Source organism: Falco cherrug, chromosome 1 (genome assembly GCF_023634085.1).
Source record: "Falco cherrug isolate bFalChe1 chromosome 1, bFalChe1.pri, whole genome shotgun sequence".
NCBI classification, from domain to species: domain Eukaryota; kingdom Metazoa; phylum Chordata; class Aves; order Falconiformes; family Falconidae; genus Falco; species Falco cherrug.
Window position 1 is genome coordinate 64799430 of NC_073697.1, and position 17723 is coordinate 64817152.

The window sequence follows — 17723 nt, forward strand, 5'->3', positions numbered from 1 at the left end:
TTATGCTGGCACTCTGCAACTCCCTGCATCTGATGTGAGTGGCTGCACAGTGAAAGAGGACTTATGGGACCATGCCAGCATGGGGGCTCCTGCAGCACTGTGACTGGGAAGTAGAAATTGTGAAATAATGCCCTCAACCCATCCCAGTGACATTGTAGGGTGCACACCACAAAGACTTTATGTCGCTGGTAGCACCTAGAGACCAGTTAATATGCTTTGCAGAATTATAATAGTTTAGTAGATAACCATATTGAAAGGCTGAATTAAAAAAAAACTACACACCCACACCCACCCAGACGAACCCAAACCCAGAGAAAACTTAAAAAAAAAAAGTAGTGCCATACGTACGCTTTCCCATCCTCCTGAACTTACTCTGGCTGGCTGGTCTAGGGTCCACTGTGTCTTCGGCAATGAAGAGGTACCTTCTGTAACAATGAATGGTTGAGAAAATAATTCCTGTGCCGTAGCTACGGTCTTTATGTCTCACTGCAGCAAATAAAAACTGGTTTAGATTACACAGATTATGGTTTATTATGAAAACAAAGCAAGCCTCTGACTGAAATTCCATCTGTTGGTTTGCAGTAAGCAATTGCCTTCCTCCTCCTTGCTGTCTTTTGTTCCTAGGAATTCAAAGATGCTGTCCTGGAACTTTTTTTTTTCTTTTTCTTTTTTTCTCCCTATTCAGGACCACTCAATAAAGGCAAGATACAAACCTTCTTTGCATGGATGAGCACAGCAGGTATCTGCATAAAAGCTCCCTGAGGGCTTTTTTCTGTTGTTGTGTTTTGGTTTCTGCTTTTTTAATAATTATTAATATTATTTATTTTGTTACTATATTTTACACTAAGATAATAAATTCAGTGGGTTCCATGCTGCCAAATGTCTCCCTTCTTCCTGTTTTCTTTCTCCCAAATCTCCATAGATCTTTAAAATTCAAAGAGACTCCTATGATCAACAAACCAGAGTGTTTGCGCAATAAAGATCTCATCCAGTAATTTGTGAATCAGGCTCCTGTATCTTCTGTTTGAGCTGTAACATATCTTCCAGAAAAATATTCAGTCATGATTTAGGGACAGCTGATAAGGAATGCATCATATAGCTAAGTAAACTGTTCCGTGGTAAATTACACTGTTAAATATATGTGTGTTATTTCTAGCCTGAGTTTATCTGGCATCAGTTTGCAGGTTTTGTATCTCGCTTGCCTTTCTCTGCTAGATTAAAGAACTCCCTGTTGTAAGAAATAGTTTCCCTCTGTAGATACCTTCAGACTATAATGGTCTTCTGGACTAGTTAGACTAAGCAGCGTTGGTGTCTCACTGGTAAAACTGGCTTTTCAGACTCTACTCATTTTTTAATTGAGAGAGATATATATATATAAATCTATAGATTTTCTTATGTTTTGCAAACCTTTTCAAAGTTTCTGACAATCTTTTTAAAGTATGGGCATAACAATGTACATGATCCAGTAATGGACTCATTAATACGTGTAGGGCAATTTCATCTTCCCACTTCTGCTTGTTATTCACCTCCTAAGACTTGCAGAGATCATGTTTGCCCTTTGAGCGGTGGTGTAGTGTTCAAATCCTTATCAGTCATGAAAACAGTCTTGTTTCAGAATGACTGCTTGCGAGGCTGTGGTCTCACATAATGAGCACTTTTTGTATTCCTACCTGGATTTGTATCTGTCTGTATTAAAGCACTGTCTGCTCAGACAGTTTATAGATCAATCTGTGAAACCGACAAGGTCCATGTCTTACTTAACATTTCATCAATTTTTGCACTGACTGCAAATTTGGCAAGCTTTGAGTTTATTTTCTTTCACGTCGTTAAGAAGTGTGTTGAATGATATTGGAGTGATGAGGTTCTTGCTGAACTTCCTTCAGTGGTTCAGCTGGGATGATAATTCCACATTTACGGTATTTTTTGAGAAGCAGCAGCTAATGTATTTTTTCTGTGTGCAACTGAACTTACGTTCTGATTTTATAGCCTTGTTTTTGTGTGTGTGACTGTGCGGTTTTAACTAGTAGCAGTCTGTCAGTGTCCCTGATAAAAGTTAAAAAACAGCAAGGGTTTCTAAGGTGGTTGTGGGTTGGGTTTTTTTCCAAACTTCTGGGTAGAAGATACCTAATACTGCAGAATGAAAAATACTGAGCTGTTTGCTGTTACAACTTTCCTAATATCTGATAGAACAAAAACTACCTCTCCTATCACCGTGAATTATGAATACTTGTGTTTGCTTCTTTCCTGATACAGAAAGGAGTGAGTTGCTGAATAATTGTAGGGTGTTGGTTTTGTGCTTGGTAACTGGTTGTCTTTGCATCGTGCACCTTACTATTTCAAAAATACTGCTAATTCTTGAAAAATTTTGCAAGCATGATTTTTCTTAGCCTGATGGTCCACAGTTACTTCATTTGTATTTTGAGCTTTATTCCTGCAGATTTGTGTTTCCAAACTAACTTGCGCTTGTTAACTACATTGCTGTCTTTGTTTTCTTTTTTTAAGTAGGGTTTTGGATAAACCTTTAGGATAAACTTTATTGTTTATCAAAAGAGGCTTTATCTTGTGATTGCAGAGCTGGGGATTTTGTGAACTGGAACCAGACATCCCAGTTTACTGTCTGCATTTTTAGGCTTAAATCTTTATTTCTGTTTTATTTTAATCTACAAGGAGCTGTCCTGGGTAAAATCCTCAAGTATATGTGTTATATGTATTGGGACTGTGTTACACAGTCAGGACTGTGATCTTATTACTTCGAGTTACATTGGTTCATGGCTATTTGCTCATAGGTGTCTGTGTTAATTTTTTGGGGGGTGGGGGTGGGGCAGTGTCTGTGATCAACTTATTTGTTGGAAGAAGAACCTATATGAAGTTATCCAGAGACAATTTCCCTAAAGTTTCTGTAAATTTTTGTGGTCAAAAGTAAGCATCAATACTTCATTGATTTTGCCAGTTACGGTATGAGATCTCTAATATATACAATGCAATGAAAAAATTGCAGAGACATTTAGGAGTTTGTCTTCCTTATTCCTTATCTGAGTAGGGGTCTTAGGGCAAGCCTCCACCAGCACAACATCCCATATATTAGCACCTGTACCCAAAAGCTTATTGCTTTTGGGCAAATACTGCACTGTATCAAAACTTACTTGCTTTTTAGAGAGGATGGCCTCAACAGCAGAGTTGCTCGCTGACTTTTGGTATTTAGCCCAGGTAGTTCTCCCCAGCCTCTACAAAACTGTTATTTTTAACCCTACATGGTTTGAGGTGCTTTATTATATAGTGGGGGGCATCGAAGAACTGTTAGTTAGAAAAGTGTAATCTCTTTTATGAAGGTTTTTCCCCGTGCTACAAAAGTGCCCTTGGAGAGGGCAGCGACAGCAGAATACTTTCCTTGAATATGAATGATAAACACAAGATGGTGGAAATACACAACAATTATAGTCTTAGAAAAAGCAGAAAATTCTAGATGTGAAGTATAAATAACTCTAGAAGAACAATGCCTGAAATAGGTACAGAAGGAAATGGGTACAGGAAAAAGTGCTTGAAATGGATCCTTTGTTAGAGAAGTCTGTTTGTGTTTAGAAAGTGTACTTAAATGTGCTGTAATATAATTACATTAGAAATTTAACTAATAATCTCCCAGAAACAGTTCTCTGGAAACCTTTCTATGGTGCTTTTATCAGCTTGGAGAAATCTTTCAGAAACCTTTAGGGAGGGACAGTACAGAAGGGTTTTGCAAGTATCAGAGGTCAGTGCTAGGTTGGAAGTCTTGGTTCCCTAAGGCTGTCTGCTTCCAAATCTCGTTGGAGGGTACCGCTAAATCCTGTACTGGCGTCCTGGGGACTCCTGCCCTGAATGTGACAGCATCCCAGCCTCACCCATCTGCCACACTCAGACAATGTGTGTGAAGCTGCCTAGACCATCTTCTGTCCTGGGACATCTAAGCCGGGAGTCTGTAAGCCTAAGGTCAGTCTTAGTTGAGGTCTCCTAAATGTCCAACAGGGATTGCTCGGTTGAGGGTGCTGGATCCTGCATCTCACTGATCAGGGAAACTGTCTGTGAAGGACGCTGCTGTGTGGCTGAGCTGCGGTGCCCAGGTGTGCCTGAATTAACTTTGGCCTCACAATTCTCAAAGGGCCTCCTCTGTGTTGTACTCTTCTGTGTCCCATCAGTGTTGTCTTGTCTGGGGCTTGAAAAAGTTCTGCTCTTTCTGACCCTGTTAACTATAGGGGAAGGAGTCAGAGAGTCTTTATCAGGTTCTTTCATTGAGAACTTTTCTTTGCCTTTAGACCTGCTATCTCTCTCTGGTTTTGTTGGGCAATTAGATCCTGGTGGTTTTTGCCAGAGAGATCTGCAAAAGATTTACTTCTTTCATCTGTCTCTCAGAGGAAGAAAAGTTGAAACAAGATTAGTGATTGTGTTTTAAAAAAAAAAAGGGTGGGGGTTGGGAGAGTATTCCACCCATCATAGCTGTTTGCAGGTGATTTTATTTTTCCTGAAGTAAGTTAGATTTTACTTTTTTTTTCTAAACCATATTTTCATTGACCTGGTGAGCATTATGCCCTCAAGTATAGTATCTGCATCTGTTTGTTAACCGTGCTGCATGGCTGTCCTTTTCTGTGTTACCGTAGTTCCTGTCTCTAATCTGCATGTATTTCCTCTTCTTGTTAAAGCGTCCTTTGTGGCACTGACTCTCTTTTGGTTCATTGGGTGTCTGTGATGGAGCCCTATGCTTTCCCACAAGACAAGTAATAAATCATATCCAGTGCTGTAGGGACTTCCGTGAAACAGTGTTACCTTTTAACTGGTACTGGGTTGTTTTCTTACTGGGTGCAATGCCTCTGTGGATATTCGTATGTGTTATTACTGCTTTTTAAAATGCTTTTTTAGACTATTGTTAACCACTTTTGAAGGCTGGAGTGGAAAGTAAGTGGAAACATATTCTGGTGTACCCTGGTTACTTTAAACTGAAATTGTGGGGTGTGGAGGGCAGGATTCAGAGCATTTATTGCAGACAAAAATGTAATCAGGCAAGTTTGGTCAGGCTGCCAAGCCCCAAGCAAGCTGGGTTAGGGATGGCAGTCCTGGTGGTGCTGCTGGATAAGCATCACCTCCCTAGTGTGAAGCCCAGGAGTTTGCAGCTATTTTGCAGAGCTGTTCACCTGACTTTTATGGGAACAGTGAATCTGTTCAGAGCATTTCTGGAAGCCTACAGGTGACCATTATTTCAGAATTTTTTGTGGCTCACCTTGAGAAGGGAAGTATTGTGTGTGTATGTGTATTATATATACAGGCATATCTGTATACACACTGTTTCTGAAGCAATGTTTGCACAGGCTGCATTAGGTGGAAAAACAATTAACCGCAGTGTTTGCTGTGAGCAGGTAAGTACAATAGGAAACTTTATCACTCAGGATTTTAGTTGTGTATCCCAGTAAGTGGACCATGTTGTGGAGTTAATTTAGTTCATTAGTTTTAATGTTTTGCTATATTTCCACTGAGGAGAATGTGTATCTGCAGGCATGTGACTTCCCTGAAAACCTGCTTCTACTTGGAATATATTTCCACCTGGAGCAAGTGTGTGTGTTGCAGGTCATTCTCCAGATTTAAATCTCCTATTATTTTTTATTTTTAAGACACGGGGAGTGGGGTGGGGAGTGTAGATAAAGTTGGCCACTGTTCAGATGACTGCATATGCTTCTGAAAAGCTCTTCTTAGCTGCTAGTATATTTTAGGTGAAATCCTTAATTTTTTGAGGTCAGAGGGGAATTATGTCAAAGGCTTTTGGGAGAGTCATGATTCAGAGGGCTGCAAAGAATGGCTTGCCACAGCCGACTTGTAATTCTTGTTAGCATATGAGCAAAAAGGGTCTTGGATCTCATGCCACTGTTTCAGAGATGGAGCTCATAAGTGTCATGCTATGGAAATCCTTGCCCAGAAGCTGAAGGGTGGATTCTCTTTGTAGTTTACTCACAGATGTTGCTGATAAGCACCCACTGGTTTCTAAAAATAAGTGACCTTAAGTTGTGCTGAGTAGGGTCCTGCCTGAGTAGGGGAGCCCAAATTTCATCTTGTCATGTAGAATACTACACTTTCCATTGTGACTGTTTAATATATATCATGCTTTTATAGAAGTATGTATATATATATATAAATAATATATATATATGTATGTGTCATGGGCAGTTGCTGTTTATGGCAGAGACTCAAAGGAGCTGTGATGTCAAAAACACCAAGAAAAATCACAATTATTTATTCAAAGATCTACAGTTTAGCCATACTACTTCCTGGAGATGGCTAGTCTTCAAGGTCGGGGTAATTTCTTGAAAAATTAACTCTAAATTCTTGGCATTTGATGATGTAAAGCAAGTGGTTTAAATAACAAATATGTGACGCCCTAGATTTTTATACAGTTATTTGAATGACAGGCTGTAATACTTAGGGAGAAAGTCTTTTCTTTTGCCTGCCTATCTTTTTTCTCTGGACAGTTCTTCAGATTTCACACACTTCTCCTTTCCAGACAATACAAACTTAAAAATAGATTTACTACTCTGGCAAACAAGTCCATAAACAGCACAAAGTAATCCTCACTCTGCTGTTCATAATTTCTTTAACAATGCAAATACTTCTACAAGAGCTTTCATGTTCTCCTTCATAGGCTCTCCAGGGAACTGAAATTCTAACTCTGAGGAGGGGTTGCTCAGTAGGAATCTATTATTTGTAGTCACTATGCTCCTTAGCAAAACTCCAAATACATCCAACTTGTCCGATTTGGGTCAGCCATAAAATAATTTCTAATTTCTGAACCTGCTAAGTGAACTGTATCTCTTCCTGACTTTGGAGGGGTTTGGGGATATTTTTGTTTTGTTTTTTGTTTTGTTTGTGTCATTGTTTGCTTTTTTGTTTTCCCCATATTTTTTTTTCTCCTGTTGTGAGATAGAAGTCAGTCTGGCCTCTATGGCATTCAGCCATCCTCCATGGCAGACAATCTCTAACTTTTGAGGATGCATTTGGGTTTCAGTCTCCTCCAGCTTATCCTTGTCCCGCTTCCTGTAGCTCACGGTTGATGCTTCCCAGTTCACAGCGATACAAATGATGGAGAGAAGCATGTCCTCAGCGTTTGGGCAGTGTCCATCTGGGGACACCACTAATCCTAATGAAGCCCATTTTGATTAGATACCTAAAAAATCTCTGCTGGTAACAGAAAAGTTATTCCAGATCAGCATTATTTTAGCAAGGCTAAGAATTTAAGTTATTGTTTTAAATGGAAATGATACTAAAGTGCAATATCAAATGAACTTATGATTTAATATGAAATCTGAAAATGGTAAACAGTTTCTTTTTCCTTAATCTTTCCTTTATCTTAGGCTAACCCCTTGATACTTGTTTATCTAACTGCCTCTATGATGATACCTACTATGGTGGTTTAAAAAAGTTTTTTTTTACCAGTGATCATAAAATTAATGTTACTAATGGCTAAAATAAAAAGCTACAGTAGAGTAGTTTAAAAATGGGGTGAGTTTTGTTGTTACTCAGATTCTGTTGGCCTCACCACAATTTGTGCTGCATTATATTTGAGATTTCAAGGTTGTTTGTCAGAGTTCACTGTTTTTTTGGGTCTTCTTTTTGGGTTTCAGTTGGTTTTTGTTCTTTTGTTTGGGAAACAGTTAAGTATCTATTGTAACAGCAATAACTTTGAGTGCGGTAGGTAATAAATGGTGTGGTTTTCCATATTGAAGGCCCCAGTCTGATTTGCAGAATTTGTGAAAAGGACTGGTCCACCTGGCACAGCACCTAAAGCTTCCTTTATCAAGAACATGAGCATCTCAGTGTTATGGACCAGTATCTGAAACCCTGATATTTTAAGTAACGTCACTGTTAGGCTGGAGGGCAAGTTTAGCATAACGGTTGGTTATACATCTTATGCACTGCAGTACAGGGCTTTAACCACGGACTCTTTCTGTATCTGTGCACCATTTTTCTACACTGGAAAGTTAATTCACATGAAGGAAGCCTGTGAATTTAAAGAGCAGTCATATCCAAGTATCTTCTTGTGCATGCCTTTCATTAAATGAGGTGATACACTGCAAAGGAAAAGATACTTGGGAATAGCTTTTTCCCATGATGGAGCCTAAATATGAATGTACTTGCATTCAACCTTTCTGTTGGAGACAGCGTTTTATTTGCCTGTTGTTCTCAACTGATTGCTTCTGCTTTAATTAAAATCCTTTAAGTGACATTCAGGTCAGGCTGGGATTGTACTTCTGACCTCTGATTTGAAGGTAGGCTGGCCCTGTGTTTTTGGAAAGCACTTAAATGCAGCTTCCTTTCCTGCCACCTAAAAATCTTTTCCTTCCTTTCTATGACCTTAGCAAAGCTGTTCTGAGCTGATTCAACTCTACCAGTACAGCAGAATCTCTCTTTCTCCTTTCTCTCTCCTCTGCCCCCCCACCCCCCCACCCCCCCCCAGTTTAGTTTCTTGGTGGACTGCTAAGTTGACATTCTTCATGAAGGGATGCAGTGAGCATCAGAACTGAGTGCAGGTCCAGCAGCTGAACCATGGCTGGAGATAGGAGGGCTTGGCTGGGTGAGAAGCAGGACCTACTTTCTCTTCAACAACAGTGGACCTGGATGTCAGCTTACCCTGAACCATTGCCTCTTTAGCAGCATGGAGGGTGGCCCTCGGTGATGCCTTGCCTTGCGGTATGCTGTAATGGTGTAAATATTAGTAGCAGAGGCATTTACCGCTGTAAGTGGGATATTTGTGAAGATAAGAGCTGGTCAAAAGAAACATTATTTGCAATTCTCATCACTCGCTGATGAGGCAACGGCCCATGAGTCCCAAAAGTTGGGAGTGGAGAACCAGAAAGAAACTGCAGTACTGCTGTTGCACTGCTTTCTCCTGCAGGTCTGGTTCGGTTCAATGCCACGTCTCCCTGAGGCAGTCTGCCACCTTGCCTCTCTCTCTTTACATGTCCTCAGTCACTTCCTACTGTCAGACTCCTCCATTCATAGTTACCATCTAGTTTCTGTGGTCTTGCTCTTTTATCACTTCATGTCCTTTCCTCATAAGGCCTCACAAAGACCCATTTCCCTTGTGAATGCCCATCCTTAGGTGCAAATGCATCGAATTCACCGTTCTTCCCTCTTTTTGGTGATCTTCCACCAGTCCTCTTTGCCCATTACTTGTGGATTTATTTTCTCTTTCCACCTATAGGAAGAGCTAATGTAATACTTAGAGAGTTTAAGAGAATCTAATATTTTTACTAATGAGAATAGCTTCTCCATACTTTGATCTGGGTTTTGGAAGAGTGAGGGGAGAGAAGAAGGGCATTTACTAGCTGAGCATAGGAAGAAGATGAGGAATATCAGTGGTACAAAGTATGAGCAGCAGAAGTGCCCAAGGATGTAGCTGTCTGGTGCTTAGTTCTCTAGCTGCTGTTCCTGGGCTTCTTGGACATCCAGTGGGTGCTAGAAAGGGAGAGTTGTTTCTGCATCACCCTCTAGGGTGTCTAGAAATGTGGAAGGAAGAGATCTTCCATGGAAATAAAAGGTATTTTCCAGAAGGCTGGTACCTAGGGGCTGAGGCTTGCTTCAAAGACGTGCTGTTTGGGACTTGGCTAGGCTTTTCATTGTGCTCCTGTTTGCACCCTCGGCTGTATTGCCTTGGAAAATGTTTTCTGTGTGTAGGTTTGGCAACCCCTATAGAAAACTCTCTCTGTGTTTACTACACCCTTCTCCTGTGTCTCCTCTTCATTGTGGAGGAGGGTGTCAGATGTAAACATGGTGCCAAACATCTATTGTATTTTCAGTCATGTAACCTGAGAGCAAATCCCTAGCAAGTGTCACTTGAGTGTTATAATGGAGGTATATTGAGCAGTTTATGGAACCATAAGATAGTTGACCTCAGCCTCCACCTAAAATGCACATGGAAGTGTGTGAGAGTGTTTTTAGCTTTTCTTTTGTTGCCATGGCGGGGGTGTTGCACAGCATGTGTTTCTCTTCTGTCGTTTTTGGTATACTCCATCCCACCATGTAAAAGGATGCTCTTCAGTTTGTGAAGTCTGTTCACAGGTGGGTGTTTATTGGGTAAGGGGAATCACTGCTGGTGGAGGTCCCTGAAGGAAAGTCACAGGGTTGGGGTTTTTTTAATATCTTCTATAAAATAGGAATCCAAGATAGCCTGGGGGGATGTGGGTACTTGATTCTCATGGGGAAACCCAGGCTGAGGCCACACTCCTCTCTCGGAGGATTATATCTAGTTCTCTTTTTCCTTTCTCTAGCAGATTTTGGAGTCCCTAATGGAGGAGATCAGATAATATCCCCATTTTTATCACTGAGAAAGCAATCATCTGAGTCACAGAGGGAGAGGCAGGAGTGGAAAGTAGCACTGTCGAGCTCCACCTTTGCATTGCTGATGGCTCCAGCTGTTTGGCCACGCTGGCTGCCTTCAGTCTTCATTTCTTCCCCAGGGGAGCTGGATGTGACTGTTCCAAATATTTGCTGCAGTGTCTTGGCACTAGCCACTGTCTGTAGGATGCACCTTTAACCCTTCTGCAGGCTGAGAGTAGAAGAAAGCTGTTCCCTAGAAAAGACACAGTGTTGTATCCTGTTTAATTTGTTGTCAGCGTATGTAGAGAAAATTGGGTGGGAGAGAATAGTATTTCCATACTCGTATACCAATCCCAAGTTTGCAGAGAACTTTGGACCAATGAGGATTTTAAGCTGTTTGGTACTGGATTGATATTTGTGAGCAGTGACAATACTGGGGAGTGGGAGTATTGTGCATTGGACAAATGTCTGTTCTCACGATCTTTAACCTGAGTTTTTGTTTGCTACTAATAATGATGAGATCAGAGGCCAGGTATAATATGATTAAGGAAAAGGGAGACAGAGAAGAAGCACTGAGCTGTGCTTGGACGTGTGGTGGGCTGACCTTGGCTGGATGCCAGGTGCCCACCAAGCTGCTCTATCACCCCTCAGCAGAATAGGGGGGAGAAAATAAGATGAAAAAAATTGTGGGTCAAGATAACTGCAGTTCAGTGGAAGCAACAGCAAAAGTTATGTGTATGGAAGGTAAGGAAACCAAAAGATGATATTCTCTACTTCCCATCAGCAGGCGATGTTCAGCCACCTCCCGGGAAGCAGGGCTTCCGTACATGTAGCGGTTGCTCGGGAAGGCAAACACTGTAAATAACAAATGCCGCCCCTTCCTCCTCCTTTCTCTTAGCTTTTATATCTGAGCAGACATCATATGGTGTAGGATATCCCTTTGGCCACTTTGGGTCAGCTGTCCTGGCTGTGTCCCCTCCCAAGATCTTGCCTACCCCCAGCCTACTGGTGGTGGGGAGGTTGGAGAGCCAGCCCTGATGCTGTGTGAGCGCTGCTCAGCAGCAGCCGAAACACCGGTGTGTTATCACCACCTTTCCAGCTACCAACACCAGCGCAGCGCTGGGAGGGCTGCTGTGGGGCTCAGCCAGGCCCAATACAGCATGCTGCAAATGAATGCATTAATGAGACTTTATATCTTAATAGCAAAAAGCAGGGCCCTGATTTAGAAAATCACTTAAACGTGTTGCTTCTCTTTAGGCAGTGACAGTCACGTAAGGCCTGTTGACTCAAGAACTGTAAGGGATTTCAGCTCATACCCATACCTGAGTAGGCTTCAGAATAAGAGGGGGTAAAGGATTTTTTCATTATTGCTTTCTGCTATTTTCCGCCACCCCCCACCCCCGACTGAAGGTGAACTGTGTGAATATTATGTACTGGGGAATTACAAACACACAAGCATTCCTCCAAATTAGTGGGAAACCTTTTCTGCCAGCATGCTGTATTTGCCTTTGGGAACAGTAAGTCCGATTTTTACCTGGGCAGACAAAATCATTTGCAGAGCTTGTGAAAATAATTATCTCTTCATTTCCAGCTTTTGTTTCACTGCCCTTAAATATGCACAGAAATTTCACTCTCAAAATTCTGAGCCAGAACATGATGTTGCTGGGAAAATTGCATATAAAACCTATTTAATACCATCATCCCACACTTTTCTTTTAAAAGTACATCTACTACCATCATGGCTCTAAATGTAACAGAGCTCAACAAGTCTCTAGCAGCCAAGAAGACATGTAATTTAAAGGCTATTTCAGCATTTGATTAAGCACACAGTGATAACTACAAGCCCATGCCCTGCAGGCATGACAAGAGGCAATTATGTTCTGAGGTCAAAAGCAAGGGGGAGAAAAAGCACAAGATTTTGATGACTTACTTAATTTTCCAGCTCCTGAAATTAGCAGAGACAAAGAAGTTCTAAATCGCTCAGATAAAATCCTGTCATTATCTGTTGCCTTTTTACCCTCTGCTCTTGCTTTGCCCTGCAGAGGCTCAGGAGGACGATTTTCAACCAAATGGCTGCACTTAGAACACTCAAGTTGGCACACGTTTAAATGTTAAAAAGAGTGTTTTTCAAAATCTTTAAGTTCTGTCATCTGTATTTAGATGGCTGTCTGCACATAGGATTGTGGAAAAAGACACCTGTTTTCCAAAGTAGTGAGCAGCCATCAGCTCCTCTTGACTTCAAGCCAACAATTAGGTCACTTATTTAGGAGATTAAATAAGGAGCTCAGTGAGAGACTGCAAAGATAGAGAGCTACTCAAAGGAGTGAGAAGTGTATTAATGAATTAATACAATTGTGCTGTGTATTTCACAGATGGCCTTTGATGTATCTTATTTCATAGCAAAACCAACAAAAAATCTTTGCTTCTCACAGAAGAACTAGTAGAAATGTTTAAGATTATCATATAGGGACACAGCATCAAGAAATGTGCTTACAAGGAGATAAACAGCCAACCTCTAATCTCCCTTTGGAGTATTTATTGCAGATTATCAGGGTAGAAAAAAAGCCATGCAGAGCAACTGATTTGTTGGAGGATGGCAGGATGTAAAGCACGCACCATTGCTTTCTCCTATTATATTCTATTATAGTGTTCGGCTATTCCTACGGTTTCTCCAGAGTGTCCCATTTCCTTTATGTCATATATCCAGGAAATAAATGTTAACTCCGTGATTCCACAGTGGGGTGCCTGTAAGTAAAAGCTGCCCTTCTAGTGGCAAGCGGTCAAGTGATTATGTGAGAAACAAAAAGGTGAATACCAGTAAACAGAAAGCCACATCTAGAAATGTTTGCATCTTTCCAGATGTTCTTCAATGTGAAGTAGAATGTGAGCTGTTACTTTGGGGGCAAGAGGTGGGTGGGTTGGTTTTGGTTTTTAGGGGGACACTAGGCACTGTCATTCATGCAATTTTAGTAGATCAATGCCATAAAGTCTCATGTACAGGGAAGTTACCCAAGGTACAATAAATGTGCTTTCTAATCTGGTAAAGAAATTTGTTTAAAAGCTTTTACTAAACTTCTGTATTTTCGTATTAACTGTGATATCCTCCACCAGAAGCCTGAAGTACTGCATCATCATGGTTGATAGAGTTGCTGTGAGATTAAAAATGCTACCTTTGCCCCCAGATAAGGTTCTATTTTAATAGAACCATATTGCTCTTAGCAGATCCTAATGTCTTATTTCCAACAAAACACGAGAGTTAAGATTAGCTGCATATGTACAGGATTGCTGTTTGAGAAACACACCAGGTCTGTATGAGTGAATTCCCAGACAGTTAATTTCTGTGATTTTAAGCGTGATATTCCTCAACTATCATATGTTGAACGTTTGCTTTCTTTGACAATACAGAATGGTTACTGCAAAAAAATGTATAGGAATTAACAGCAAAAATACACTTTCTGAAGCAATTGGGTTGGAGGTTTGAGTTTTGTGTTCTCTAATGGGAACTGTGAAGTAGTATTAGCAACTGTCTTTGCTGTTTCTGTAGTCTACAGTAGCCTCCCAGAGAAAAGGATCCCATTTGCCCAAGAACCGGACTGAACCCTAGCCCCAAACAGCTAATGTTTACTGTAAACCTGATTTTTCTGCTTTCTTGGCAGTTAAAGGAGTCATCTAAGCACATGGCAGGAGGAGGGAGGGCACTTGGCCTCAGCATTCTGCCAAATGCTGCTAGAAACCTTCTGCCTCCCATGTCGCTAATCTGCTCAGGTTTAGTATAGAAGAGGCTTGAAAAGAAAGCTCACCACAGCTCTTGTGAAAAATCAGCAGCCTGGCATCAAAAGTTTTCTAGTCAGCACTGGGCCTGTGAATGCTAAAGGTAATGCAGGCAAATATAAACTCTCCCTCTGTTGCCACAGAGCCTGGCGTTTCACGGAGCAGGGGCTGCTGTAAGCTTCTGCAGACAGATCCTTTTAAGCAGAGTTAATAGCTCTTGATGTCGTGTGTAGGACAGGCTAAAATTGCTGGGCTTTGCTGACTCTACCTTTCTGACAGGCTTACCTCTTTGGTCACATGTTGTCTCTAACTTTATGTCCCGTTCTTCCTCTGCTCACCTTGTTGTTTAGTGATGTAAAGCCACAGGTAAGAATAAGGTATTGTGTCTCAGAGGTTCACCATTGTCCTGGCTTCCTTCCTTCTGTAATAGGAAAACTTGTTTGTAGTAAGAATTTACTGCATTACACAAACATATGGTGTGATACAAGCTCAGGCCAAAACTGTTTCTCCGATATCAGGGAAGGACATCGTACATGATCCAAGCTCTAAAGCTATCTATGCTAATTGTAGAAGCTATTCAAGAATAAACGCATGTCTGTCTTGGGAGTTTGGCAATTAGTCCACAACTCTGGCACATCAGTAAGAATCTGATATTAGAGTAATCCCTGCAAATTTACAGAAATGGGAATTCTTATATGTCCAATAATACAAATCTAAATGAGACAACAATAATAAAAGGCTTAACAGAAGTCAGAGTATTGTATTGGATTCCTGCTTGCTAGAAAAACACAACAGCCTTGATGGAGTTAAGGGGTATACTGAGAATTATCAGTACACTTTCATTTCCATAAGCGAAGTTGGTGTGCATGTACCGTGCACAGAGTTTTGGAAGGGATTTTTTGATTTTGAGAGGGTATAACGGCTTTTAAAATGGTGCTTGAGGGTGAGTGAGTTGTTGAAAGATGATTGGTGTCAGATGGGCCCTGAATCTGTTAGAGGGTTAAAACTTCCCTGACTGCTCTGTGACCATCGCACAGATACAGACTTAGTTTATATCTTTTGTTTTGTGGTTGGAAGTAGTACAACATGGAGCCAGAAGGGCATGTCATCCCTGCAGCTGCAAACCTTTTGGTGTGGGTGAGTTTTCATTCTTGTGTAATAAGGAAGGGAAGGGGCTAGCTTTAGTTTTAGCTTGCAGCTGGTGTGTTCGGCTGGAAAATAAGTATTTTATTCCCAGTTTCACCATGGATTTCCTTTGAGATCTTCTGGAAGCCACATAACCCTTCTGCAGCTGAGACGAGAAAGGCAATGTATAGCTACTTCGTATGGATATTTGGGGGATTAATGCATTAATGTTTGCCAAGCTGTTGAAGATCTTTAAATCAAAGACTCTGTAAAAATGGGAAATATTATTGCTTGTTGTCATGTGAGTTTATGTATAATAATTCAGTGCTTTGTTTTCAAAGCATCTCAAAGCGTGTTTCTTTTTTCTTTTGCAAACTGTAGCCTGGATTTCTTTTAAAACAGGTAAGATTTCTGAGAGATCTTTAACTTTGCAAGTACGTGCCAGTATTGAACATTCAGGCAGATCTGATGCAAAGCTAGGACTAAACTTTAATCACCTAGTGTCCAATGTATTGGCCTTTCCATGGAAAATATCACTGCAGGGCCCAAACTTTGGGATGGTTGCCAGAACCTGCAGACCATCCCCCGACACACTGCAGGCAACAGCAAAAGCCATTAGGCTCGTTTTGTAAGGACCAAGAGAAGTACCAGGAGCAATGCAGATGCTGTTGCATCTGCAGGAGGACCGAAGCAATCTCACTGAGCAGGTGGGATCCTGGTGCTTGGATTGCTCATGGTCAGAAAATTTTCCCTGGTTGATCAGGTACGACAAAGGTCTGTAATTTTATATATCAAAGCCAACTAGCTTTTCACCTGGTAAGTAGAAGTAATAACAATGCCATAGTTGCTATTTACCTCTTTCAATAGGGTATTTCTAAAGCCTTGTATAAAGGAGATCACTAGCTTATTTTTGAGATGAGAAAATCAAGCCACTGAGTGGAGAAGTCATTTCTCTGGGCAGCCAGCAAACTGGGGATCAGACCTCATTTCTGCAGATCATATCTCAATGGTACTGAAACTATCTCAGTACAGCATATGGATAAAATCTGCTGCTAAAAGTCGTTCCGCTTTTAATCCTAGCCTCGGTATGGAAAGTAAATGTTTGCTGTGTTTCTGTGTTAATCCTTGCAGCTTTCAGCCGTGCCCCAGTCCCCATGGCTGTGGTCCGAAGGGAACTGTCCTGTGAGAGTTACCCCATAGAGCTTCGCTGCCCGGGAACAGATGTCATCATGATTGAAAGTGCCAACTATGGGAGGACTGATGATAAAATCTGTGACTCTGATCCTGCTCAGATGGAGAATATCCGCTGTTATCTGCCAGATGCATATAAGATTATGACTCAAAGGTATAGTATTTAATAATCTTTGTTTGCTGACTGTCATTTTTTTAATCCAGTATGTACACACCAATTTGTGCTTGTGTTTGCATGAGAAAATGCAGGTACTTTATGTATGTATGTATGTGCATAAAATTACAGCTATCACTGCTAAACTGTGGGTTTAGCAGAGCTGGGTTAGCATCACACAATATAAATAACATTTGCTGTAAGTGCTACTAATCAGTTATCTTGATACTCACTGTGTCCCAGTTTTACCTCTGAAATACCTAAATGTCATTGCTTTTAATGACCATGGAAGCGAAGTCTTTCTTAAATGCACATTCATTGTTTTTTGTGCTGTGTTCAAAGAGATGGCCAATAAACCGTTAATATTTTGTGTTCAGAATAACATTTTTCACAATACAATGAAAACTCTCCATTTTTCATTGTGTTGCCATGTTTAGTTTTAGGAAAGGTCTGAATTCCCGGTCAAGGACTCGTATTCACACTGGTTTTGCAGAAGACGTGCTAAATTTCTGTACAGTAACTATTGTTGTTAAGTGTGGCTACTGCATCTGGAAATGGCACTGAGATACACACTATTTCGACAGACTCCTATATTTCAGAACCAGGCTACTGCATCTGGAAATGGTAACTGAGATACATGCTACTTAGACTCCTGTATGGCAGAACCAGGGCCTAACAGCTTATTCCAACCTAGAGGTATCCTGATTGTGGAAGGTTTAACTAGTGCTGAATTGTTCAGGGTATTTTCTGGCACCAGAGGTGCTGTGGGAAAGAGTTGCAAGTCACAGCTCTTGACATGTAGTTGCGTGCAGTATTTCTCATAATAACTGCATGTGAATATTTATTCATTACTTTTGACTGTGAATTAAATATAATAGACATTAATATTTCAGTGTATTAATAATGGTATTGATATAGGCAAAGTGTTGCTAACTGAAGTCATGACAACAGTGTTTGCGTGGTGATGTAATGGATAAAGCACTGCAAGGTTTTAACGGAGTATCTTGCTGTTGTTTGCTGCGAGACACTTTGCACTAAAAATGGAGCTGTGTGAGCAACAGAAAGCATGTGTTTCACTTTTGTTTGACCTCTCAACGGCTATTTTTGAGCTCCCTTTAGAATTGCTCTGGGTCAACGATTTAGATCTCAAAAC

The 17723-nt window shown here is 40.9% G+C and overlaps 1 protein-coding gene across 1 annotated transcript in view; it reads left to right on the forward strand.

The window, feature by feature from the left end:
* ADGRL3 (adhesion G protein-coupled receptor L3) overlaps positions 1–17723 on the forward strand; it is a 301758-nt gene that overhangs the window by 42934 nt on the left and 241101 nt on the right. Inside the window, exon 2 of the mRNA XM_055725863.1 lies at positions 16357–16575. Coding sequence (XP_055581838.1) covers positions 16357–16575 — 219 coding nt within the window. The remainder of the gene's footprint in view (positions 1–16356; positions 16576–17723) is intronic.